The sequence below is a fragment of the Callorhinus ursinus genome, unplaced genomic scaffold, assembly GCF_003265705.2.
Source record: "Callorhinus ursinus isolate GAN/ISIS: 27379988/994484 unplaced genomic scaffold, GSC_fseal_2.0 scaffold38, whole genome shotgun sequence".
Taxonomy (NCBI): Eukaryota; Metazoa; Chordata; class Mammalia; order Carnivora; family Otariidae; genus Callorhinus; species Callorhinus ursinus.
Window position 1 is genome coordinate 1,031,416 of NW_027397100.1, and position 27,022 is coordinate 1,058,437.

Here is a 27,022-nt window from a genome sequence, read left to right on the forward strand (position 1 = left end):
CTCATGTGGCTTCTGAATTTTCAATTATAGTTAGATTTTCCTATTAAGGGAGTTGTAAAAAAGATAATCTCATGTTTTTATCTAGGTTTTCTTTTTTCTCATCTGTTTGTTTGTTTTTACACTGAAATCTTTTACCTGTTTGGAGTTTGTCCTTAGGATGCAATGTGAGGTTTGGATCCAACTTCACTTTTTGTTCCAGATGGCCACCCAGCTGTCCAGTGATATTTATGGACACACAAAAGTTTTTAAATTTGACAAAGTCCGATTTCTCTCTCTTTGGTTGCTTGAGTTTTTGGTGTTATATCTTAAGAGATAGTTGCCTAACGCAAGGCCAGAAAAATTTACCCCTATGTTTTCTTCTAAGAATTTTATACATCTAGCCCTTATATTTAGGTCTGACCCATTTTTTTTAAAGATTTTATTTATTTATTTGAGAGAGAGGATGAGATAGAGACAGCACGAGAAGGGGGAGGGTCAGAGGGAGAAGCAGGCTCTCCGCTGAGCAGGGAGCCCAATGCGGGACTCGATCCCGGGACTCCAGGATCATGACCTGAGCCGAAGGCAGTTGCTTAACCAACTGAGCCACCCCGGCGACCTAGGTCTGACCCGTTCTTGAGTTAAATTTTTTTATATGGTTTGAGGTAGGGGTCCACGTTCATTCTTTTGCATGTAGCTATCCAGTTGTCCTAGCATCATATGTTAAAAGGCTATTCTTTCCCCACTGAATGGTCTTGGTATCCTTGCCAAAACCCAGTTGAGCATGGAAGTATGGGTTATTTCTGGACTCCCAACTCCCAACTCCATCCCATTGATCTACATGTTCAACACGACTGACTGAATAGCTCTTTTTCTACACCAGCTTGATCATAGACTAAATCCCCAGTCTATTTCTGGACTTCCTATTTTGTTCCATTAATTTATTCAGGTGCCTGTTTGACCCCTAAAGAATTGTAAGCCTGGGAGTCTTATGATCAGACTCACATTTTTAAAAGACCACCAAAGCTATAGGTGGGGGAGAACAGATTTTCAGAAGGGAACACAGGCAGGCAGGCTACTCAGCAGACTGTTGCAGTCTCCAGAATAGAGATAATGAGGCTTGGCCCGCGGGGGGGGGGGGGGGGGGGGGGGGGGGGAGAGTTGAGGAGTTAGTCGTACTTGCGGTGGCCACTCCTCACCTCCCTCCTCTGTTTCAGGGGCTGGAAGAAGAAGAAATCTGAGATCAAAACTGATGCAGAAGACAGGGCTCGCGCCGTGATTCGGGAGGAATTCCAGAACCTGGGGCCCATCAAGTGCGTGGTACTACGGGGGTTCCTGGGGTGGGGAGAGAGCCCAGCATAGACTTTCAGGAAACCTACCTCCTAGCCTGACCTCTGGACCCCTGCAGGCTGAGTTCCGGGGGAATTTCAGGACGATGGCCTAGAAGCCCGGAGATGGAGGGTAGGGGGGTGGCTTATACAGTCAGCCTCTTGCCCTGGTGCTGGGGTAAATACCCTGAGGACCAGGAAGCCCCTCAGGGTGCAGTTGCAGTGGGGACCTCCTGCCCTTCCAGCTAATGCACTCTTTCCCTCCTGGCGCATGGGATACCCAACACTCCCTCGGGCAGCTTCCGGGACCTTTTTCAACGCACAGTTCCCATTCGGGGAAAATACCTAGGAGTCAGGAGGTCTGCACCCAGGAGCTGGCTCTGCCACTAACTCCTACGTAGCCAAGGGCAAAGCACTTACCCTCTCTGGGCTCTGCTCCAGTCTGTGGAATGGGCACATTGGGTAGATATTTACTCCAACATTTGGGGACTCTGTGTGTCTGCCCCTCTCCCTGTCTGTCTGCCCCCTTGGTGCATCCGTCTTCCTCTGCATGTATGACTGTCCCTCTCTCTCTTACCTACCTCTGTTTCTAGCTGTTTCCTTTTTTTTCTGCTTTTCTGACTCCGCCTCTGCTTTGCTTTTTCTTTCTCTCTGGTGATTCTCCTTAGGACCTTGGGGAATTCCCAGTGGGCATGATATAAATAACTTGGGGGGAAGGTGGTGCCTGAATGCTCCGGAAGGATCCTGGGGGAGTGTGGGGGCCCCTGGACAGGAATCCCTTACACCCCAAGATACCCTTCCCCTCACTCCGAGGAGTGGATTACTTCTCGCAGCTTCTCATAGGCAGGGCCCCGGGCCGGGTGACAGCCAGCGGGCACCCGCCCCAGGCCTTCTCACGCTGCGGTCCACCCAAAGCCCACCATCAGCATGGCGCCTGCCTATCTGTGCCACAGGTTTGCCGAACAGGCCGTGTTCACCCTTTTCTGCATGTTCGCCATCCTCCTCTTCTCCCGGGATCCGAAGTTCATCCCTGGCTGGGCCAGCCTCTTCACCCCTGGGTGAGACTCGGGGGACGCGGGGGTGGAGCCCCACAGGGAAGATTCTGGGATGGGCCACCTGGAGCTGGAGAGGCAGCGCACCTGGAGGGGCCGGGCTAGGTGTACACCCTTGGTCTCGTGTGACTATAAACAGCTCCTTCCTTTACACTCAAAAAAGCTTAGGTTCAGATGATAGAACATTTTGGGTTCTCATGTGTTAGGAGCTTTGCCTTTGGAATCAGGCAAAACTAGGTTCAAACGTCAGCTCTGCCCCTTGTAAATGGTGGTGCAACCCTGAGCACATCATTCATTCATTCATGCACTCATTAGTTTGTTCGTTCGATCGGTCAACATCTATCGAGCGCCTCTTATGTGCTCCACATTGTGCTAGATGCTGGGGACGCAGACCAAAGCAAGTAGCTCGACAACAAAACCCTGCAGATTGTAATGAGTGCAAAGAAAGAAAGCGCGAGGGGGCTATATTATGAAAGAACGGGCGGGGGCATTGACTTTGGGTGGTTCTGGGAGGAAGTAAAGATCGGAAGAGGAGCGATGAGCACTGGAGAGCTGCTGGGAAGGTCTACTGAGAGCCACAGGCAGGACCTTACTTTAGCACATTTGGCAAATTGAAAGAAGCCCAGTGTGACCAGGGAGGCCCGGCAGGAAGGGAGAAAAGTCAGCACGACATGGCTGAAAGGGTAGGCGAGAGCCAGATCCTGGAGAGTCTTGTTGGACACATAAAACATTTGTGTCTTTTCCATGTGGGAGGCTCTGTGCCTCTGTTTTCTCATCTATGAAATGGTATTGTCATAGTACCGTTCTCACTGGATTGTTCCAAGGATCAGTGAGTTAGTTCATGTCAAGTGATTAGAAGGGCATGTGGAAAGAACTCAGGAAAGTATTAGCTCTACTTATTAGGGGATGGATAGGCGGAAACAGGTAGGAGCTCTAACACCATCTAGATGAGCCCCTGTCTTCTAGGACAGGGCCGGCAAACTAAGGCTCCTGGGCCAAATCTGTCCCCAGCACTTGTTTTTGAATGGCTTTTACCTTTTTAAATGGCTAAAAAATCAAAAGACAAATAATATTTGTGACACATGAAAATTATATGAAATTCAAAGGTCCGTGTCTACAAATAGTTTCATGGAACTCAGCCACACCTATTCACTTATGTATCGTCCTCAGCTGCTTTCATACTGCAACATCAAAGATGAGTCGGGACAGAGACCATATGGCCAGCAAAGTCAAGAGTGTTTACTATGTGACCCTTTACAGAAGACACTCACTGAGCTTTGGTCTAGGGGAAAGGCCTCGCTGGCGTGTGTCCAAGTGGTAACATTGGATAGGCAGCCGTCAAGATCTGTTTGAAAGTTAGAAATGATAGTACCTGCCACCTGGTAGGATTTGGGGCCACGAGGGTTGGAGCACCAGCGTGGCTGGTGGTTAGTTGGAGAAGAACATTCCTTAGGAGGCTGGGTTGTGGGTGGCTTATCAACAATTCGAATTTGGACTTGGGTTAGACTTGTCAAGTCAAATATGTCTTTCAAATCCTGCAAGGGAGAGTGTAGAAGACTCTGAGGACCCCAAACATGTGGGAGCTGAAATGGAAGAGGGTAGAGGAGAGAAATGGAAGAAGCAGGCTGTGAGGTAGGCAGAAAACCAGGAGCAACAAACAAGCAAAGGCCAAGGTTGGGGAGCATTTTAAGAAAGAGCAAGTAGGCAACCATGTCAAATTCTGGTGTGTCAAAACATGATTAGATAGGAAATATGTCCTCTAGCTTCAGTGAGATCTGATGATTTCCATCAGCACCATCCGGTAGAAATACAACGTGAGATACACGCGTAATTTCCAAGTTGTAGTGGCCACATTTAAAAAGTCAAAAGAAACAATGAAATTAATTTTAGTAATATATTTCATTTAACCCAGTATATTATTTTAACATGTAATCGATATGAAAATTATTGAGATATTTTACTTTTGTTCATACTCAATCTTCAAAGTCTGGTGTGCATTTTATAAGGCAGCACACCTAGGTTTGGTATTGCCAGAATTCAAGTGTCCACTAGCTATGTGTGGCTGGTGGCTGCCATATTGGATAGAGCAGCTCTATACTCTCGGAGTGTAGTGACTCTCCGAGCCTCAAATGCCCCGTGGTAAAATGGGTGATATAAGGTTCTGATCTCATGCGGGTTATTATGAGGAAGAAGCAATGTCATTTCATGGAGCCAAGAAGAGTGGCTCTTACTACCATTGTCTTATTTTTCCAAAATGTAGATGCTTTGTCATTTTTTTTAGATGAAAAGTGGGTGTTGCAAACATTCCAACAATACAAAGACAGTGAAAATCACCTAGAAACTCAGTCTCCAATTCTGATACACATCTTTCCTGACTTAAAAATGCCTATCCAGGAACTGTTCTATCTTAATCCCATGGGGGTTACAAGAATATACATTAGCCAAAATGTAAACTATATCCTTTAAATGGGTGCATTTTATTGCATGTTAATTATATTTCGATAGATCTAACTGTAAAAATACATGTAAACTAGCTAAAAAGAAACCTATCTAAACAGAAGATTTTTTAACAGAAATGTGATCACAGTGGACATATTATTTGTGATCTGCTTTTTCCTTTTTTGTTTAATTATAAAAGTTATATATACTCATTATAAAAAACTTCAAATAATGCTGAATTTACCTTTGGTAAATGAAGAGATTGTCCAATTAAAAGTCTGGTGTCTAACAGATCTGATATACACAGGCATGCCTAATAATACATACACACGGACATATATATGTGTATACATGTTACAAAAAATTAGAAAGTACAATAATATAATCACGGGCAACTTACTATTTCTGACCTACTTCATTCTTTTTACACCCTCCATAGTATTCTACAGAATGATAGCACCTTAATCTATTTAATCAATTCCTTTTGGATTGTGTCTCATACTGCGAATAAAAACTTCTCTTTTGATTTACAAAATATCTTGGTCGCACTTCTATGTCAATGCATAAACATTGATGTTATCTTTTATCTTTAAAAAACAGATGCAGGGTATTTCATTATAGATATACTATTATATATACATTTATAATATACATATTTATTACATATAATATACATATTACATGTACATGTAATATACATATATTTATATATACATATATATCATATACACAAGTTATTTACACATGTCTGTACTAAAAATCTTCCATTTTTTTTCCCTCTTATCCATATTGAACATCCCTATACATAATCTGTGTACAAGAGCCCAGTTTTCCTGATAACTTCCTAGAAGTACGATAACTGGATCAAGGGGCATGCACATGTGAAGGATTAAAACATGTTGTCAGCTGCCCTCCAGAAGGTTAAACCAGTTTCTTTTCACACTGCCTGTGTGTTTTCCAACGTCCCCATTAGGTACTATCATCACCCTTTCAAGTTTTGCCTGTTAGCTGATGAATGACACTCCATTAGCGTGGGGTTTCTATTTCTCTAATACAGTGATATTAACCATCTTTTCCAGGTTCTTGGCCATTTGAATACTCTTCTTCCCAAATGAGTGGGATCAAAGGGCTTTTGTGGACATTTGGCTCTATGCTTCATTGAGCTGGGAGCCAGGCAAATCTGGGTTCAGTGCCCATCTCCTGCATGGACCATAGCCTGGCCTTGAGCAAGTTGCTTCTGCTCGCTGAGCCTCAGATTCCTCATCTGAGATGGAAGCTGCCTGCCCCAGAGGGCTGTTTCTCAGATTTCTGTGAGCTTAACGCCTCCACAAGACACACAGTGGATCCTTGAAAGGCAGTAATTAGATTGTGAGGGGCTGTGAGGCTGCTTCCATCTGCTTTCTGCTGGTGCGAATGGGCTGCATCTCTGAGTAGTAAGCTGCCCGCCCCAGGAGGAAAGCAAGCAGAAGCTGAACAAATGCATACAAGCCCTTAGAGAAGCCCTGGTTCTGGTGATTCGCGGGAGTTCCACAGATCCCATATTTGATGGTGCTCAGATTCTTCCCTCCTCTTTGGTCAAGTCTGTCTTCCTAGGAGGATAAGCGTTTGTCTCCTGTGGCCTCAAAGGCCCCAGGGAGCCATGAGCAGAGAGAGGGCTTCAGCATCCCGGGCAGTTGCATCCACGCTGAGTGCAGGCAGGACGGTATCCAGTGGCCTCCAACAATAACCCCCTTCACAGCAAGCGCCTAATTCCCTCCCACAAATCCTCATTTGCAAATCCGCCAAACTGGCGGGCCTGCTGCGATGCCCAGGGTCACATGCTTTGGGGCCTTGTCATTGTAGGTTTCTTTCTGATGCTGTCACCGGAGTGGCCATTGTCACCATCTTGTTCTTCTTCCCATCCCAAAGGCCCTCTTTCAAGTGGTGGTTTGACTTTAAAGGTAAGGTGTCAGGGCTGGGGTCTCAGTGGGCTCAGTGAGGCTGTGACTCGGAGCGTGGTAATCATGGCCTCGAGGCAGGGCCCACGCCTGGGACCTGAACCCCACTGTACCAACCGTGTGGTCCCGCTTCTTCCCTTTTCTCCATCTGAGGTCTTAGCTGGTCCGGGCACTTGGGGCTGCCAGAGGTGACGGCCCAGGGCAGGAGTCAGCAACTAGAGTTGGCCAGATCCAGCCGGCGGTCTGCTTTGTACAGCCCAGGAGCGAAGAATAGCTTTTACGCTTTTGTAATTGTTGAAAAGAATCAGAAGAAAAATATCTCATGACACAGGAACATCACACGAAATTCAGATTTCAGTGTCCATAAATCAAGTTTATTTCTTCAGTAAGAAATTGCGGACGTTTATTTAGTTAGTTACACAAATACCTGCACAGTAGCCTCAATTTTCCCTCCTGGCTCACAAAACCCAAATATTTACTTGCTGACCCTTTTACAGAAAAACTCTGCCGCCTCTGGGTCTAAGGCTGGAGTTGGGACCCTCACTCCGGTGCCTAAGGGGCCAGACGTGCAAATCTCAAGCTAGGTTGAACCGGATAGGAAGTGGTGGGGACCGAGGCACAACAGCCTAGCAGCATCCCAGGTCCATCTTAAAGGATCACTGAGCCACCCAAACCAAAACCTCTGCAGGGTGGCCTTTAGATGGGTTCCCAGCTGGTGTCTGTCAGAACAAGGCGCCGCCGCCTAGCACCAGTGACAAGCTTAATCAAGCTGGGGCAGTGGGATGAGCTCTGCACTGGGAGTCAGAAGTGGGGTTGTCACCTAGAGTCACAGGCAGGTTAGCGCCATTGTGGAGGAGGGGGTCTGAGCGTGGGGCATAACGGAGGGATCAGCAGGGAGACGATATCACAGGGCCCCAGAAACAGTTATTGCTGCTGAGCGAAGACTGGGTCCCAGGAGCTGTGGGCAAAGACTCTGCAATCTGGGCAGGATTTGTCTCTGCTCCTCGGGCTGGCTTCCAGCTGGCTTTCTTCATCACGCACTCTGGGGACCATGTCCTGGCCTCTCTGTAGTTTCTACTGCTTCTAAGCTCTGGCCTCTTTATCACTTCTGCTGCTGTATAGTTCCTGCTTTTTTTTTTAGAACTTAGGTTCCCTAAGCGTATCTTCTCCGTTGTAACGCCCACATTCTCCCAGGCTGGCGGGTTAACCCCCCCCCCCTCCCCGTAGCACACGGCCTCCCTTGCTCTCTGTCCTTTCCTCTTCAGCTACACATCTGTGCACCTGCTGTCCCTCTACCTCCCATGGGTACTGCCGAGAGTAAGAATCTGCTTGGTCTGGCTTGATATTTGGGCAGCTCTCCCACCAGGCCACCTTGTAGCCTCGTAGATTCCCAGCCAGCCTGGGGATCGGCTGCCCTTGATCGGATCCCATCTGTGGTTCCGTTACCTGTGGGCGGGCTCCAAAAGCCCAGAGCTTCCTCTCAGCCCGGGCTGTGGGGAGGGCCTCTGATGTCCAAGTCCGGTATCACAGCCGTGTTACCGATTTGCTGGGTGACCCTGAGTAAGTTCCTAGGTTGTCTGGGCCTTGCTTTCCCACTGAACGAGAATGAACATGTCCCTTAGATACTCTTCACCCCTGGCCTTAGTAGTTTTATAGAACAGAGGTTGCAAACTCAAATGCCCACAGGGAGGGAACAGTGTTGGGTGCAGCAGACTGGGTGCAGGAAAATGTCTTTCGTGACACACGGCCCTCCTCGCCCGGCTTTCCTTCTACATTGTTGAAACAGAACAATGTCTGTATGAGGAAAACAGCTGGCGAGGATGCTCGTGAGTGGCAAGACCCCTTGCGTCAGGGCACCCCCCCTCGCGTCGTGGGGTCTGTGGAAAACTGGCAAGCCAATAGCCTTTACATAAAAGGGCAGCCGTGACTCAGTTTCCACCAAGTGTCACCGTGCAGGAAAGCGGGACTCGTCTTGCCAGATTTGCTGGTTTTTCAAGAGAAGCAAAAAAATTGTATGCAATCTCCCAGATTTTAAATGTTGGCCACTAATCTGAATTGAGAAACACTGTGTGGGCCACAGCAACAGCCGCGTGAGAACACGTCCGGCGGCTGGGTCTGGCCTGCCCACGGGGTACAGCATGCTACTTCCGCGGAGGGCTTTTTGGGCTGGGGTTCCGGGGGTTGCCTGGTGGATGGGGAGACAGGGGCCTCCGTGAGCACCACCTGTCCTTTGGCCACCAGCGGGCCTGCGCAGACTGGGCTGAAAGGATGTGTTCTCGCACTCAGCACCCAGGACTTACATGGAGCCTGAGAGAGTGGCCAGTTTCCACGGAGAGAAAGTGACCTGATCAGGGTCACACAGCTAGCTAAACAGAGACAGGGGGTAGAACCCAGGCGTCCAAGCCAACCTTGATTTTCTTATTGTACCTGCTGCCTTCCATTCTTCCTTGGGTGGGAGTCACACTTGCATTTCTGTCCCTTTATGTCACTCAGCAAGTATCGACACGGTGCCCACTATATGTTGGGCACTGTGCCCCTGGATGATGATGGGGATGATAATGATGACTTCCATTTCCTCTCTGTCCACCAAGCTCTCGCTCCAGATATCGTGTGGCTCACTCCCATCACTATACTCAGACTCTGTCCAAACGTTACCTCCCCAGAGAAGCCTTCCCTGACCACACTATCCAGAAAAGCATCCCTCCCTTGTCACTCTCCACCCCTCTACCGTATTTTCTTTCCTTCCTAACACATTAAATTTCCTGACATTATATATTTATTGGTTCTCACCTGCCTCCCTTGCTGGAAAGGTAAGTTCTCCGAGGGGAGGGATTTTCTCTGGTTTTGGCCTCTTCTGAATCCCCAGTGCCGAGAGGAGTGGTAGGTCCTCAGTATATATTTGTGAAATTGAATAACCAAGGCCTTGCTCTGGGCCACACCCAGAGCTGAACCCTTTGCCCCCATGGGCCCATGTCATCTCCCCAGTGGGTCTTTGAGGAGCTACAATTGCTCCCTTTTGTAGATGAGCACGCTGAGGCTCAGAGAAGTAGAGTCACTAGCTCAAATCACACAGCCGAAGGGCAGAGCTAGGATTCAAATCTAGTTCAACTTCAGAGCCTGTACTCTTAGCCTCTGCTGCAGACAGCTCGCTGGCATAACGTGGGGCTGGACTGTGAGAGGCCCATGGTTAGAGGCTGAGCTTTTTTTTTTTTTTTTAAAGATTTTATTTATTTGACAGAGAGAGACACAGCGAGAGAGGGAACACAAGCAGGGGGAGTGGGAGAGGGAGAAGCAGGCTTCCCGCCAAGCAGGGAGCCCGATGCGGGGCTCGATCCCAAGACCCTGGGATCATGACCTGAGCCGAAGGCAGACGCTCAAAGACTGAGCCCCCCAGGGGCCCCGAGGCTGTGCTTTGAAGAAACAGCAGCAAGGGCATGGTCGGATGGGACCATAATGAAGACAATCTGAGCGCAGGCTGTGTGCCTATCGTGGCGCAGATGGGCCTCATTAGCACTTACCGTGTCACTCATTTAATCTGCGGGATGTTAAACCCATGGTCAGGGCCTTCTCCTATGTGGGGCAAGTCCCTTTCCTTTTTCAGACCTTGCCTGCCTCTTTAGTGAAATAATACTTCGTTGCCTAAAGGCAGAGGGCCGAGCCACCCAACGTCTCCAGCTTTCATTTCAGATAACGAAATATGGAAAAAGCTGAGAGGGAGAAACAAAATGTCAGTGGTTGTGTGACCAGGAATTGTCCTGGGAAGTAGGGCACCGCCATGCATGAGCCAGACCTGTCCTCCCCACCTCCCTGGTGGCCGCCTGCAGGGACAGTTCCACTTCAAGAGCGTTCGCTCTGCACCAGGCCTCGGGCGATGCATCTCGCATCCCACCAGCCGACAAGTGTTTTGGAGTACACACCAGGTGCTAGGCAGTGACGCAGGGATGCGGCTGTGAGCTGAACAGGACCGTGTCTCTCTCCACCAGCAGCTCCCTCATTGCCTCGTCAGTGTTCACGAGGACCCTCCAGGGACTGTTTCTGTGCCACAGGCCAGCCGAGGAAATGGGGGCTCAGGCAGGCCAGGTCACGTTCAAGGGTGTGCGGTGAGCCAACACCCAGGAGGGTCTGTCTCCAGGCCTATGCTCCCAACACGGGGGTGGCAAACTTCAGCCCGTGGTCCAAATGCACCCCTCCTTGGTCAGTAGGGTTCCCTGGGAGCCACGCCCACTCACGTATGTCCTTTCTCTGGCTGCTCACACGCTACAGTGGCGGCCTGGTTCCCCAGAGGCTTGCAGAGCCTGGAGTATCCACTCCCTAACCCTTTCCAGAAGTTTGCTTGTTCCCGTTCTAACCACTGCGCGCAGACACTGCTGCCTTTTAGGACATAAAAATCCTCCCATAATTCCGTGAACCAAAGATACTCTTCGCTTCTCTTTTCCTGAATTTCCTTCCACTTTTTCCCTCTCTGTACACATTCAATTACAAAGAGAGCCTTTTCTCTTGTAAATGAGGGTGAAAGCAGCACTGCCCAGAAGGGGTTTTGGGAAATTGAAAGGATGTCCTGCATGGAGGTGGGGTGCCCAGTTCCAGGAGGTTCTCACGCTCTGGGAGCCATGACAATTATTTTCGTTCTGAGTAGAGCGGATGCCCCTCATGATGCTTGCAGGGTTTTTCTCTGAAGCTCCAAAATCAGATGCTGGAGCCAGATTGTGGCTTCCAGGAGACCCCCCCCTCCCTCAAGTGTCCCCACAAAGATGGAGCTGCAGGGGCTGATGACCCTTCCTCAGGCTGAGTGTCCTGGGTGTGTGTCAGGTCCCCCTCTGCCCCGGGGGACCCGTATCCCCTCGTCAGGCTAAGTGTCTTCTCTCCACCCAGCTTCCAATGCAGAGACAGAGCCCTTGCTGACGTGGAAGAAGGTCCAGGACACGGTGCCTTGGAACATCATCCTTCTCCTGGGCGGGGGCTTCGCCATGGCCAAAGGCTGTGAGGTAAGAGCCGCAAGCGGGCGGCAGGACTGGGGAGGGGGGCGCAGGTTCCAGTCCTGGCTGCTCAGGGTCAGAGCACACGGGCAGCATGGGCACCCCAGCCACCACCAGATTCCCCAGTTGCCAGATTGGGATCATCAGGGCTCCATCCTCAGCACCCGGTGCTGTGAAGGAAAGGAGTAAGGTCTGATCCAGACTCTCAAGGAGCTCACGATGAGCACACTACCACTAAATACTACTATCATGGCTCGAGGGGTCCCGTGGGCACAGAGGAATAACCCTACGCTCGCCCCCACCCCCAGGTCGGGCTCTGTTCTGAGTGCTTTACACACATTAACTCATTTAAACTTCCCAACAAGCCCATGAGGTAGATGCCATTATTATCCCCATTCTCCGGATTAAGAAACTGAGGCACAGAGAAGTAAAGTGATTTGCCCAAGGTCACACAGCTATGTACTCAGGATTAGAATCCAGGTAGTTTGACGCCGCGGCCTATACTCTCAGCCATCATGATATAAATATTAGAGAGAATTAATATTAATCAGTTAGTATTATTATGAATATTGTTTTAGAGGGCTGTTTGAGCTCAGAGGCAAGACTGGGACTAGAGGGAGGGGAGTGGGGCACAGAATTTCGGGGGGCTCTGGCTCTCAGCACTCCGCAGGTGCAGTGTCAGCAGGCCCTGCTCAGAACAGGTGCAGCCTCAGTGTTACCCTTCAAACACTCATGCTGACCCTAGGGGCTGGGTAATATTTGCATCCCCATTTTATAGATAGGAAAACTGAGGCGCAGAGAAGTTAGTTAAGCAACTCTCTGAAGGTTGTACAATTGCACTCTGCTCAGGAGCTGGGGTTCCAACTCCGGTCAGACTGTTTTCAGAGTCCAGCCTCCTAACGGCTCACTTGCAAGAACTTCCCAAGTGCTGGCATCATGTGGAGCACTTTGCAAACAGGGGCTCGGTTCGTCTTCATCAACACCACTGAAGTAGATGCGATTGCTGTCCACACTTCAAAGATGAGGGAACGGAGGTAACTCGAGGCTAAATAGCTTGCCTGTGTTTGTGCATCCAGGAGCTTGTTGGAGCCAGGATCTGAACCCCCAGTTCATGATGCTGGGCTCCACCTCACCTCTAAATCTCTCCGTGTAAGCCAAGGCATTTAAAACCACAACCAGTTAAGCGTTAATCTGAAATTAAGGTGAAGGAAACCTGAAATTGCTTCTCAGATTGCTTTCTTTCTTTAATTCAGTTCTAATTTTCAGGTTCCAACAATGAGACGATATAAGACATCCCTAAAGTGTATATGAGTAAGAAGCCCAGGCTTGAGAATCAGAGTATCTGGATTCAAATCCCAGCTCTACCACTCCTCGCTGGGGCACTTTGGGCAAGTCTCTAAACCTCCCTGGGTGCCAGTTTTCTCATCTATGAATTGGATCAAAGTTCCTACTCTTCAGGGTTGTTGGAAGTAATCAGAGAACGTAATAGCCGGTGCAATACATAGCAAATGGGGAGCATGAGGAACTCCCTGTTTACTCTCTAAATCCTCATTCTGTGGTCTTGTGGGTTCTGCTTCCAGGGAGCAGACTCTGAGATGCAGGCGAGTGGGCAGGTGTGTTAGGTTGTGCCCCTGAGGTTCCTCCCTGTGGACGGGGCGGGTAGGAAGCAGGAGAGGGCAGGGGGAGAAGCACAATCGTGAGCAGACCCCACGACGCCTCCACCAACCCCACAGGGAGCATGGGGCTGAGCTGGCCCTTCAGAAATGTCCCGACTGGTCTGAGACGGCCAGGCCATACCTCGGCATCCCTACACCAGTCTGCACGTGTGAGCCACCCCAAGAGTGAGTGTGACATCAGGCATGAAGACTCTCAGGTCTGAGACAGCCCCTCAGGGGCTGACAGTGAAGGCCTTGGTTCCCTGCACTGGGACATGCAGGCCTTCAGAGTCCGGAGTGCTAAGCCATTACACCAGGTTACTCACAAGGCCTTCACTGAAGGTGATCTGGGTGGCACATTCAGGGTCTCGACCCAACGACTCCTTTTTCTGACATACATTTTTATTTTGCTCATTTTCCCCCAACAAATAACACATACAAATGCAATAGTATAGACTTCAAAATGAGCAAAAGGCAGCCTGCCCCAGGAGGGACCAGAGTGCTCATGAGCAACAGTACTATTTTTGTCTCCATTTTAGGAATCTCGAGGACCAGAGAGCTTAATTGACTGATCCTAGGTAACAGAGCTCATAGGTAGCAGAGCTGGGAATTGAACTTCTGTCTGACTTTTCTCACTACTGCGTCCTATTGGGGATGTATCTGGGAAGGCTTCCCAAAGGAAGTGACATGTTATCCAGGTCCTGAAAAGGCCATGCCACGCAATGGTAAAAAGCATGGGCTGTCGAACCCAGACTGTCTGGGTTGGAGTTGTGGGTCTTGTACCTCTTCACTGTGTGGTTCGGTTTCCTCATCTGTAAAATGGGAATAATAATGGTGCCAGGTCATAGACTTATTACAGTTATGAAAGAAGCCGATGCATGTGGGGAACTTGGAACACAGCCGACATGGTTGGTTATTATAATTGAATGCAGGGGAAAGAGGGAAATCAGAATCAGGGATGACATGGAGGTTCTTGCCTGAGCAACTCAGTGGAAAGGGTGCCACTTATCCAGATGGTACGAACCTTGCCTGACCCTGAGGCAGGGGGTAGAGGAGATGGCCCCATACCCCAGAGGCTTCTCGGAGTTCAGGATGTGTTGGGAAAAGTCTCAGCTCTCAGTGGGGGCTGGGCTGCAGGACCACTGGGCACACTGGGAGGCTGGTCTGGCTCCTGGCCCAGCCCTGGGCTGCCGCTGGAGTTTCTGTTTAACAAGGGCTTTGTCTGGCAGCTGCCCCCCTCCCCCCACCCCTGCTCTTCCCCAGACCAGCACAGCCTGCCCCCAGGAGGGACCAGAACACTCATGGCACATCCTGCTTCATGGCCCCCGCCCAGTGCCCTCATCAGGCCACCACCAGGCCTCCTGGGGCTTACAGGTCCTCGGATGGGGTCCAGGGTGAGCCTGGATGTGTGGACTCCCTAGTGCTGGTTTGGGAGAGCTGGAAGCAGATCCCAGGCCTTGCTGTGAGCTTGGCAACTCACTTAAACTTTACTGCTTAGTGTCCTCAGTGCATTTTTCTCCTGCTGTAAAACTATCCATGACTCCCCATATATTTAGACTCTAGTCTGAAGGCTTCCTTGGCCTACACACAGGGCCCGGCGTGACCTGGCCCCTGCCTACCTCCCTGGTGTCAGCTCCTACCTCTCTCCCCTCATTGGTTGCCCTCCAATCCCACTGGCCCCTTAATGTCAGCCACACTAGACTCATTTGCACCCCTGGACCTTTTATCTGCTTTCTTTCTGCCTAAGGCTCTTCCCTGAGATCTTGAGTCCTGGCCCTTCAGGTCAGCTCCAAGGTCACCAACTCAGGGGCCCTCCCTAGTACCATATCTAAAGTAGCCTCCCCTCCAGCCACTCTCCCTATAACACCCCACTATTTCCTTCCTGTTTCCTTCCCCCAAATTTCCTGCTCATTTGTTTGCTTGTTGGTGTCTCTCTTACTGGAGTGTAAGCTCCATGAGGGCAGGGGTAGTATCTGTCTTATTCACTACTGTTCCGGCATCGAGAAGAGTCCTGGTACATAACATGTTCAATAAACATTTGTTGGACATGACCCATGAGACGGGCTGTTTTGAGGGTTGATGTCGTGAGGCATGGAAAGTGCTCAGCATGGGGCTGATCATACCAGGCGCTAAAACCAGAGCCACCTTCAACCTCACTACTGTTTTTGTTACTATAGTTTTACTATCTCATGGATTGAAAAATTGGTCTTCTTCTGGCACCTTCATGTATATTTTATTTAATCTCCACCAAAGTAAACTTATCTACAAATATATCGGGGTTATAGGAGCTTGAGAGTAAGTCAGAAGGGAGCAAACCCTGTAGGCAAGTAGAAACCTGTGTATTTTCCCCATTCCTCATTTCCTGCTGGAGAGTCACCTCGATGACGTTGGTGGTAGTGATGATGGTGATGATGATGGTGGTGGTAGTGATGATGGTGATGGTGGTGATGGTGGTGGTGATGATGGCGATGATGGTGGTGGTAGTGATGGTGATGATGGTGATGATGGTGATGGTGGTAGTGATGATGGCGATGATGGCAGTGGTGATGATGGTGATGATGATGGTGGTGGTGATGATGATGATGGTGGTAGTGATGATGGCGATGGTGGTGGTGGTAGTGATGGTGGTGATGGTGATGATGGTGATGGTGCTGGTGGTGATGATGGTGATGGTGATGATGGTGACGATGGTGATGATGGTGATGACGGTGATGATGGTGATGGTGGTGGTGGTGATGATGGTGGTGGTGGTGATGGTGATGATGGTGATGGTGGTGATGATGATGGTGGTGATGGTGACGATGGTGATGATGATGATGGTGGTGGTAGTGATGATGGTAATGATGGTGATGGTGGTGGTGGTGATGATGGTGATGATGATGATGGCGATGATGATGATGATGATTGGCATTATTTTATTGGAGAGATAGCCTAATGAAGAGCTAGATTCTAAGCTCAAAATTCCAACCCTAGGGCAAGTCATTTCACTTATTCAGGCAAATCACCACCTCTTTGTGCCTCAGTGTCTTCAGCCATAAAATGGAGGTAATTATACAACTTACCTCATGGAGTTGTTACAGGGATTAAATATGTTAATATTAGCCAAGTCTTTAGAAGAGTGCCCAGCACAGAGTAAACTCTACATGAAGTGCTTGCCAGATAAATAGTAATGAATCCTATTCTGTGCTATGTAGAGGGACTGTGTTTTGCATGCGTTTGTTTAATCCTTACCACAACTCCTTGAAGAAATCAAGGAACGGAGATGTTCATCAATTTGCCTGAAGTCACACAGCTTATAAGCAGTGTGGTGGTCTGAATGCTCACACATGTGCATGAAGTCCTCTCTTTTTGCTTTCCTTGAACCAAATTCACTGGCTCTCTCTCCCTAGGAATTATTATACAGAGTTGTATACATGCACCTGAGCCTACTGTGTTTTATGAGGCTCTTAAAGATTGTCAAGCCTCTCCCCTGCCATCCTGCAATGTGGCCTCAGGCACCTCTTGACGTCTTTGGGGGCTGTAAGGAACACAGTTTGACAACCACTGCACTGGGCAATTTCTGAGTGTTTTGCCACCTCTGGCTTCTTGTGACTTGAAGCTAATAATGACAGCTGGCATGTTGGGGTGCTCACCAGGTACCGGGGCATTTTCCGCCTGCTTTGTAGATTTGCTCCTTTGCTCCCAGTGATAACCTTCGGGGATGGGCACTGTTATATCCGGGTTTACAAATGGCACGACTGAGGCACAGAGAGGTTGAGTTACTTGCCCAGGATGACACAGCTAGGAAGGGTTAAGGTGGGAAACAAGCTTATGCTGACTCTGGGGCCCTTTCTCCTCATCCTCTGGCCACACAGCGTCCAACCTTGCCTGGCGCTGGTTCTAGAGTCCCTGAACACTGTGGGGCGGTGTGTTTCCAAGGAAACGGAGCTTCCAATACCTAAGGGAATGGGAAAGGGCAGGTGAAGGCCTTGGGAGTCCCCAAGAGAACCCCAGGCAGCAGGGGGTTCTCTCCCCTGACGCTGCCAGACTTCCCTCTGGTTGCGGTTGCGGAAGCTGAGCCAAGGACCCGAGCGTGCTGGGACGTTGGTTGGAAGCCCGCCACCCAGAGGCCTGGCCACAGGAGAGCTCTTGGCTTCTCATTCATCCAAGTCATTAATATTCCCTCTCTCCAGCCCCTCTCCCTTAAACAGCACACAACTGCCGTCAGTCTCTTAGCCAGAGCTGTGGCCTCTGGGAAAAAACAGTGGCCCCATTTTCCCCTTGAAAGGTTCCCTGGCCGGGGAAGGGCTGAGGCCTTGACTCTGCCATGCGCCATCATTTCTAGGCTATCAGACAAACAAAGAAGCATCTAAATTTTACAAAGACTCTTCTAGGGAAAAATATCTTTAAGCATTTATTATTCATTCCTTGAAGGTAACTTTTAAGTCAAATTCTGGGGACAGGCATAGTATTTTATTTATGTAAAAACAGTATGCTGTGTTCTAGAATCCATTATGAAATTTTAAATTCTAGATAAGCAGTAACTTTTCTATCAAACATAAAAGAAATGTATAAAGTTTCTTTGAAAAACCCAAGTGTATCAGGATCAAAGGATACTGGGTTGCTAAAAGGGCCATGGTAAGCACACACTTGATTAAGTATTTAAATACTCCTACATAGAGTAACTCCTGGAGAAGTCAGCAGAGAGAGCATGGAGGTAATTCTGCAACACTGATGGTGGGGTGGAGTCCAGAGCCAGGGAGGGGACAATCTAACCTGTCTTTCTCTGTCCTGGAGGGCTGTCGTCGGCTCTGGGCATCGCCCAGTGACATACTGGTGCATCCAGAGGATGGTGCCCAAGTGATAGGGAGCTTTGTAGGCCCATGTTTGCTTACAGAAGTTCATGGCACTGGGGCGCCCTGGGTGGCTCAGTTGGTTAAGCGTCTGCCTTCGGCTCAGGTCATGATCCTGGGGTCCTGGGATTGAGCCCCGTGTTGGACTCAGCAGGGCATCTGCTTCTCCCTCTGCCTCTCCCCGCCCATGCTTTTTCTCTCTCAAATAAATAAATACAATCTAAAAAAAAGAAGTACATGGCCCTGAGTGTGAAATATATCTCAGGTTATTACTTTTGGGGACCATAGGCAAGTCACAAAAACTTTGCCAGCCTCAGTTTCCTTCTCTGTAACACAGAGACAAATGTCTGCCTTCCAGAAAGGCTGGGAAGGGTTTAGGAGGTAATGCGTGCAGTGCCAAGCAACCTGTAAAGCCTCAGGGTTGATGATTCTTATGATAAAATAAGTAATAATACAATGTTGTGTTATCATTGTAATAATCATCCTTATCATTACTCACAAATATCTTTATTGTTAATCATTTTGATAGTGCTGTATTTAACTTATATCTGATACAGGTTTTATAGATGATATATAGTATATCTTGTATATATCATATAATAATGATCAGATTACTAATGAATATTTTGTATACATAATTGTGTCAATATTTTTGTCATTCATCACCACCCACGGAGGGTCCAGTTTTCCTCTCTCACTCAAGTTGGAGCTTAGGGGTGCTAGAGCCAATTGGATTATTTGGGGAGCAAAGGGGTTTGGGTCCTGGGCCTACAGAGTTGGAGCAGAGAGCAGTTCAAGAAGCAGAGAAGCTGATGCCCGTTGGCTGAAGGTGTGGCCTTGGACCTGTCATTGACCCTCTCTGAGCCTTAGTCTCCCCACCTGTGAAGGAGTATGATTGTCACTGTTGTCATCATGGTGGTCCATCCTAGCCTCCCTCCTAGACCCAGCCCTTGGGGATGGTGGCTGGGGCCGGGCGGGGGTGTGAACAGATGCCCCCCACCCCCCGCAGGAGTCGGGGCTGTCGGTGTGGATCGGTGGGCAGCTGCACCCGCTGGAGAACGTGCCCCCTGCTCTGGCTGTGCTGCTCATCACTGTTGTCGTGGCCTTCTTCACCGAGTTTGCCAGCAACACGGCCACCATCATCATCTTCCTGCCCGTCCTGGCAGAGCTGGTGAGAGTCGGGGGGGCGGTGGGAGGCTTCAGAAATCTCTCCCCTGCCACGAGGAGCTCCATCCCGGCTACAGGTGCCTTTGCTCTCTTCCAAAATGCATGCAAGTGTCAGACCCTGATTGTCTTTCTTTAAGAAATACGCAGGGTGAATACTTTCAAAGTGTACCAAATTTTCTTCCTTTGGAGACTTTTCTAGGAAAATATAAATTTTCAAATGTGGACTAAGACAAAGTAGGAAATCTAAGTAGACAAATAACCACAGGAGAAATTCTAATGGTAGACGAAGTTCTAAGCTCCCTCTAAAGAAGGGTTTCTCAGCACTATTGGCATTTGGGGCCAAAGAATTATCTGGAGGGCGGTCCTGTACGTTGTAGGATGTTCCTCAGCATCCCTGACCTCCATCCACTAGGTACCAGTAGCACTGCCCTAAATCGTGACAATCAAAAATGTCTCCAGACATTGGCAAATGTCCCCCGGTTGGGGAGACAAAACCATCCCCCGTTGAGAGCCACCACCCTAAAAATCACTAGCCAGTCCTCGGAGGGTCGGCTAGGTGAGACCTAGCAAACCCGCAAAAACAGCCAGCTCCCACCTTACTTACACTGTTTCAGAGCACAGAATAATGGAGAAAGCCATCCAATCCAGGAATAAGGTGAACAAAAGCCAGACACCAAAACCAAAGAAGGACAGCAAAGGGGAAAAAAATAGTCACAACTCCATCTCACACATGAACAAAGATGCAAATAAATAAAATGCAAAATAAATCTAGAATCATGCAAAAAGAACAATATATCGTGATCAAATGAGTTTGTGTTCAGAATTTCAAAACCGATTAACACTAGAAGCAATCAGCAGAGTTCTATATTTAAATAGATTAAAGAAGACCAAGCCATATGATTATCTTAATAGAATCCAGAACTCATCACATTAAATCAGTGTGGCAACTACACGCTTTGTATGTCAAAGGTGATATACCAGGCACACTTACCCAAGCCACTTTTTTTGGTTTTTGTTGGCTTATTTTTGCATGAATTTGTAATGGAGATCACACTGTGTTAGCATACAGAGATGTACTTTATCCTTTTTCAGTGGCTAGGGGATATTCTGTTACGAGTGGATAGCGGTGGGTCTTTTTAAGATCTCTACTGAGGGACACGTAGGTCGCTTCCAACCTTTGCTGTGATCCAGCAAAGCCTCCTGGACCCTTCCTTGTCTGTGCACCTTTGCTTACATGCCTGGATGAGATCCCTGGATTGAAGAGCATGTGCATTTATAATTTTGCTAGATGTGGGCAAATTGTCGTAAAGTGGGCACGCCATTTTACACCCCCACCAGTAGTGTGGGGTGGGGGTCTCCAAACCTTGCCAAGTGTGATTTGATTGAATCACACCCTTCCCCGGGATCTGAGGGAGCAGATGATTGAGAGAGATGGGGGCGCTGTGGGGTGTCGGGGAGGAGAAGCGTGGACCCAGCCAGGTCTGTTGGAGCAACTTTTGCTGGAGAAGACACTAGTGAATGACACAGTGTTCTAAATGGTGCTTATTATCAAAACCAAGATGCTTTACATGTCAGGGAGTGAATTTAGCACTTTTTGAGAAAATGTGTATGCTTTGGGTTATCAAAATTCCCTCGAGGGGCCAAAAAAATGTCCCATCTTAAATACAGTAGTAGAGAGGAGACCAAAATGAATTGTAGACGAATACGTCATTTGGGAGAGGTGACAAACCAGCCCACCGAATGAGGCCAACACACAGATGCGTTTGATTCACACAGTCTTAGAAATTGGGAAAAGCTTCTCAGCAGATGCAATCTCAAACTCTCTGTGTCTCCGAAATCTGGTGACACCCCAACTAACGGTGCCCGGGGACTGGCTATGGGGACTGTTTGGCTGAGGGAAGGACCAGGCAGGGGACTCGGTATGTTAGAGCCTCAGCTGGGAACTTGTGAGGAATGCAGGCTCCTGGGGTGACCCCAGACCTGCGGAGTCAGAAACTCTGGGGGAAGTGGGGCCAGCAAGCTGTGTTTCAGTGAGTCGTCCAGGTCTGAGGATACACTCTCAGGCTGGAGAAGGTGTGTTCTAGAAAAATCTCCCCAGCCCAAGCTTGCGGCCCCGGAATGTCACTAACCTTGGGGATGTCTTCTCCGTGTGTCCCTTGGTTTGGGTTCTTTTCTCGTCTGTCTCTGCTTTTGCCTGTGGATCTGCGTTTCTGGCTGCATGTCTCTGTGTCTCTAAACCTGTCTCCTCGGCCGCTGCGATTCTTCTCGGCCGCTCTGCCCATCTCTGTCTGTACGTCTCTATCATTGTGTCTCTTTCTGTCTCTGTCTTGTGGTTGTGGCTTTCAACCATCTCCATCTGTTGCGGTGGCTTCTCTCTGTTTCCCTGTCGTGGTCTCTCCCGCACCCGGACCAGGCCATCCGCCTGAGAGTGCACCCCCTGTACCTGATGATCCCCGGCACAGTCGGCTGCTCCTATGCCTTCATGCTCCCGGTCTCAACACCACCCAACTCCATTGCCTTCGCCTCCGGACACTTGCTGGTCAAAGACATGGTGAGTCGGGGCTCGACCCAGCAGAGGCCTGAGAGGGGGCGGCCAGCAGGTGCTGGGCAAGACACCTGGGCGGGGCCCCCACTCCTCCACCCCCCACCCCTGCAGTCTCTGAATAAGTCATTTGGAGTGGGACCAGGAATATCTAGGTTTGTTTTAGCAAACACTCTGGGATGATTCTTATGCTTAGACAATTTCGGGAAACACTGCCTTAGCGATGATTTTCCAGAGTCTGCTTCAGGGACAAGGAACTTCCTTCTCTCTCTGGGCACTGTTCTCTTTTCTCGTTCAGCCAACGGCTTCGTGCCTGGAATCTGTAGGAGAGACGAGCAGCAGGTCGCACCCTGGGGGGCCTGGAGAGCTCCCTCTCCCCTCACTCCCCTGCTGAACCCGCTCCTCTCTCCCTCCTCCTGCCTTCCCTGCCACTTCCCCTCCACTGGCTGCCTGGGGGCACTCAGGGAATGCAAATCCTAAGCTGGTGTAAACCATTTCCCGGTCCAGTCTCTCCAGGCGCAGAGACTCAGGCAGGATAAACCGGGAGGGGAAGGGAGGGAGGCGGTGGGCAAGAGTGAGAGACAGAAAGAGGTCACAGAGCAAACAGAGAGAGAAGCAGGAGGCTGGTGTGCCTGGAGCAGAGTTGGGAGGGTGAGGCCAGAGGCCTGGGGGAGGGCAAGGGTACAGAGCACGCAGGGCACAGATTTGGGATCTTAGGCAGCTCGCAGTGGGAGGGCTTAAAAGGTATTTGAGCAGGGCCATCCATGCAGGTAGGCTGGGTCCAAGAACCCAGGGGAAGGTCCCACAGGACCCGCCAAGAGGGTCCTTGGCTTCGCCCAGGACAGAAATCAAACGTGAGCCAGAGAAAGTGAAAACAGAGTTTATTGAATATCGTGAGTGACAGACAGAGTAGTAGAGGGAGTGTCTGGGAGACTCGGAGAGGAGAGAATGAGTCTCATCCTTGCTTGGGGTTAGGGGTTCACACTGGGAAGGGGTCTAGGGAACATCCGTGTGCCTTCAGGAATCCACGGTAGGGTCCCATCAAAGGGAGAGTCAGGTGAACCATAGGCTATTCCAGAAATCACTGGAGGTCGGGGTACGGATGCCACCGTCAGCCGGGGTTGGTTGGAAGCTGATGTCCTGGAATGTGTTTGGGATCTGGCTCTTCTTAGATGTTATCAGGTGTTTAGGGGCTAGGACAGAACTCAGAGAATAATTCACTTTCTTGCTTCCCCCTCGAAATGGGAACACAGCTTCTTTGGCTTATTCAGAGGCAAAGTATGGAGCAGGAGTAAACGGGGCCTGGCAGGAAAACAGGCGAGGCGGAGCCTTTCTAAAATGGAGTCCCTTCAGCTTCCCTAATTCGCAGTGACGTGGTTTGACTCCTGCCTTTCCGAGATCACTCTGGCTGCAGGGTGGAGTGGATCTTTGGGGGCTGGGGCTGAGTGTGGAACGGGGAGGCCACTGAGGGAGGGCAGCAGGAGGGCAGAGATGCGACCTAAGGCCTGTCCTGAGAACAAGGGGACAGCGAGAGAAATGGAGAGACATTGTGAGGGATGGAAGAGGCCGAGGGGAACAAGGGGGCAACAGAGGGGCAGACGTGTCGGAGCCAGTCTGGATCCGCGTGCCCACCTGCAGGCTCTGCTCCGGAGAGTGATGGTGGAGGTCGTTGACATGACGAATGTGGGACAAAGCAGGCATTTGGAGCCAGGCTCCCAGGAGCCCAGCCCTCCTCCCAGCCACCCCAAAGCTTTGGCCAGTCCCCTTCCGATCCTCCGAAGTTGCCAGGGCTCTTCTGCAGAGGCAGGTCAGCATAAGGCAGTTGGACCTTGTCACTGGGCGTACTCCCTTCACGACTGACGCCCTTTCCACGAGCCATCCGTGGTAATATTGACGTAACAATTCTCCTAAATCAACTGATATTTTTTTAAAAAAGATTTTTATTTATTTATATGACAGAGAGAGAACACAAGCAGGGGGAGGGGTGGAGGGAGAAGCAGGCTCCTTGCTGAGCAGGGAGCCGGATGCGGGGCTCGATCCCAGGACCCTGGGACCATGACCTGAGCCGAAGGCAGATGCTTAACCGACTGAGCCACCCAGGCGCCCCTGAACTTACATTTTTTAAAACACTTTAAATAAGAGTATTTAAAGAGAAGAGTTTCTGACGCATCTGGGCATGGAAAACTGGTATTGTACGCCATCGAAGGTAAGTCTAAAAAAAAAGGCACAGACCAAAAAAGCAAAATAATTACATTTGCCCTGAAACCGATGACCTGGAGAAGGTTCTGAAGCCCTGCTTGCTCAGGAGGACAATTGGCAAGGAAGAGAGAAGTGTTAAGGGCATTGAAAAGAGAGTGACTCTCACCATGCAGTTCGCAGCTGAGCAATGCTAAGGTCAAACAACCAGAAAACCCGGATGAGAAACAGAGATGTTCAGCCCAAGTTTGGACTTAATGGCGCAAGAGGTCAGCCTGGGAAAAAACCAAACAGGCAGACTTGTTCTAGCTACTTAAAAAGGTCAAAATTCCCATAAGACAAATTCCTCACAACAAAAAAGTATGGCCTTAAGTAGACATGTAGTGAGTGTGGATAGGTGTGAGTGTGTATGAGTGTGTGTGTGTGAGTGTGTACATGTGTTATCGATCAAACCAGATTATTTTCAAGCTGTGCGACCTGGGTAAGCGCACTTCTCTGAGCCTCGTTTTCCTCTTCCGTAAAGGGGAAGTAATAATAATCACCCTTTGAGGGTGTCATAGGGATGGCACGTCTCTATGACACCCACACCGCACAGTGCCTGGCCCCTAGAAACCACTCGGCGGATGGGGACATTTGCAGCTCTCCGAGGGGCAGCCTAGGGTAGCATAAAGTTGGAAGGGTCTTGGGCATCCACCAGCCTGGATTTGTGTCCTGGAACCATCACTTCCCAGCTGGGAGATCTTGAGTGAGTGAGTTCCTGACTCTGGGCGTGGGTTTTCCCATCTGTACGATGGGCCCTGAGCTGATTCCTCCCTTCACCTGGGCTCCATTTCAGGTGCGGACAGGCCTCCTGATGAACCTGATGGGTGTCCTGCTGCTCAGCTTGGCCATGAATACTTGGGCACAGACCATCTTCCAGCTGGGCACCTTCCCGGACTGGGCCGACATCCACTCAGCCAACATCACAGCACTGCCATCCACCTTGGCCAATGACACATTTCGGACCCTTTGAGTCCCCCTCCGGGACTCTCTCTGGGCTGGGCCCTCCCAGAAGGCTTCTGCCATCACCTGCTGCTAGGACTCTATACGACAATCGAGCAGTTCTTTTCTGTGATCCAGTATGCAGCAAGCAAGAGTGACCTCCAGTGGTCCACTTGGGCCCACAGGCTCATTATCTAGGACACCTTCTCCTTCTCTTTCATGGAGGTCAGGGCCCAGATATCTCCCAGATCTGCTGCCAGAGAAACAAGCTCCTTTATCTCTGAGCTGTTCTATGGCTAGGATGCAAGAGAGCCCTATTTCAGCAACAGGAAGCAAACTGGAATATGGCATTTGACTTAAACCGTTGGAATGGGGGTGGGGGCATCAATTCCTATGGGCACCGCTAACATCCCGCATGACCTACTTTAGGTTACACTCTGGAGAGATCATCTTGCCTTTAGATGTCACCTTCCTCGGAGAGGCTTTTGGGGCTGCAGTGTACCAGCTATTTGCAACCACGGTGTGTCCTGCTCGGTTGGTGCCCATTCTGTGCCCGTTGTTTGAATATGACCCCTGCTGGTACACCGCAGCCGGGGTTACTTTCAATCGCTGGAGACAGGGGAGGGACAGATAACCTCCTGAGGACAGGGAGGCTGTGCAAATCCTCCTTGCTGCGCCTCTGGGGGCCTGAGTACACCAGGGGAGTTCTAGAAACCCCCAGCTGACATCTCTACCTAAGCTTTTTAGGATTTTCCTGTTTAATCTGATTCAGTTTGACCATAATTCTGGGGTCAGGCCAAGCCCCGGCCCTACCGTCCTTTCAGCGAGGACTCTCCTACATGTGGCCCGCAGGGGCCTTTGTGGTTACCCGCTACTCCTTATTCCAGCAGCTGGTCTTTACCTCCCTACCTGTACCCCGAGGGGTAAGCATGTTTAATTAGCAAAGCCACATTTTTCAGGAATGAGGGGGAAAAAAAAAGTCAGAAGATACATTGGGGCCTCATAAAAGGCCAGGGTAAAATTTCTCAGGCAGACAAAATATCGTAACCTTCTTCTGCAGAGGGGGCCAACGGAGACTTCCCCTGAGCCAGTGGCTGGTGGGGGCTGTCCTAGAAGATCTGATCCCTCCTTGTTTCCAGCAGAAGCATCTGGGCATCCCCAGTAAATAGCACAGTATCAGGCCCAGCAGGAGCTCAGGATGTGGAATGAGTGATCCAGCATTAGTCAAGGTGCCCGTGGGGGATCTGGAAGCCTCATGTCTGCCCTTCTTACACGTCTGAGGGATGAAGTTCCCTGAGCAGTATGGGCTGGGATGGCGGCACCCAGAGACTGGACTCGTCCTCAGTACGGCACGAGTGAGTCATGGATGTTTCCCTGGGGGCAGCGGGGAGGAGAGAGGAGGGACCCCCAAGTTGGAGAATGGGCTTCACCTCTTCCCACGTGAAGACTTTAGAATTCAATCAGAGTTGCAGCCCATGGCGGTTGGGAGCAGCACTCCTGGAGAACAGGGATGGGAGAAGTCCATCCGCAGAGAAACCCATGGTACTTGTAACCAGATGATTCGTGATTTCAAATAGTTCTGATTGAAAATGCTATAAAATAAAAAGTGTTCATCAATACTGGGCCTACAGATTATTTGCTTTCTGGGCATAAGAGAGCTTTCCTTTTTTTTTTTTTTTTTTTTATATTAAGATTTTATTTATTTGCCAAGAGAGAGACACAGCGAGAGAGGGAACACAAGCCCGGGAAGTAGGAGAGGGAGAAGCAGGCTTCCCGTGGAGCAGGGATCCCGATGCAGGGCTCAGTCCCAGGACCTGGGGATCATGACCTGAGCCGAAGGCAGATGCTTCGGCTAGATGCTTAACGACTGAGCCACGCAGGCGCCCCAGGTGCCCTGGCATAAGAGAGCTTTAAGGTGCCGAATTCCTGAGCTGGGGGTTC

General features: G+C 49.8%; 1 protein-coding gene across 3 annotated transcripts in view; it reads left to right on the forward strand.

Annotated features, from left to right (window-relative positions):
• SLC13A3 (solute carrier family 13 member 3) overlaps positions 1-26,700 on the forward strand; it is a 68,791-nt gene extending 42,091 nt beyond the window's left edge. For 2 of the 3 annotated variants that reach the window (XM_025875489.2, XM_073880322.1), the window contains exons 7-13: positions 1,194-1,289; positions 2,258-2,362; positions 6,638-6,735; positions 11,605-11,717; positions 19,205-19,366; positions 21,776-21,913; positions 24,936-26,700. In XM_025875489.2, coding sequence (XP_025731274.1) covers positions 1,194-1,289; positions 2,258-2,362; positions 6,638-6,735; positions 11,605-11,717; positions 19,205-19,366; positions 21,776-21,913; positions 24,936-25,112 — 889 coding nt within the window. In that variant the 3' untranslated portion in view covers positions 25,113-26,700. Of the gene's footprint in view, positions 1-1,193; positions 1,290-2,257; positions 2,363-6,637; positions 6,736-11,604; positions 11,718-19,204; positions 19,367-19,976; positions 21,681-21,775; positions 21,914-24,935 lie in introns of those variants that run through there. The other variant, XM_025875491.2, reaches the window with a different exon arrangement.
• Positions 26,701-27,022: the final 322 nt, after the last annotated feature.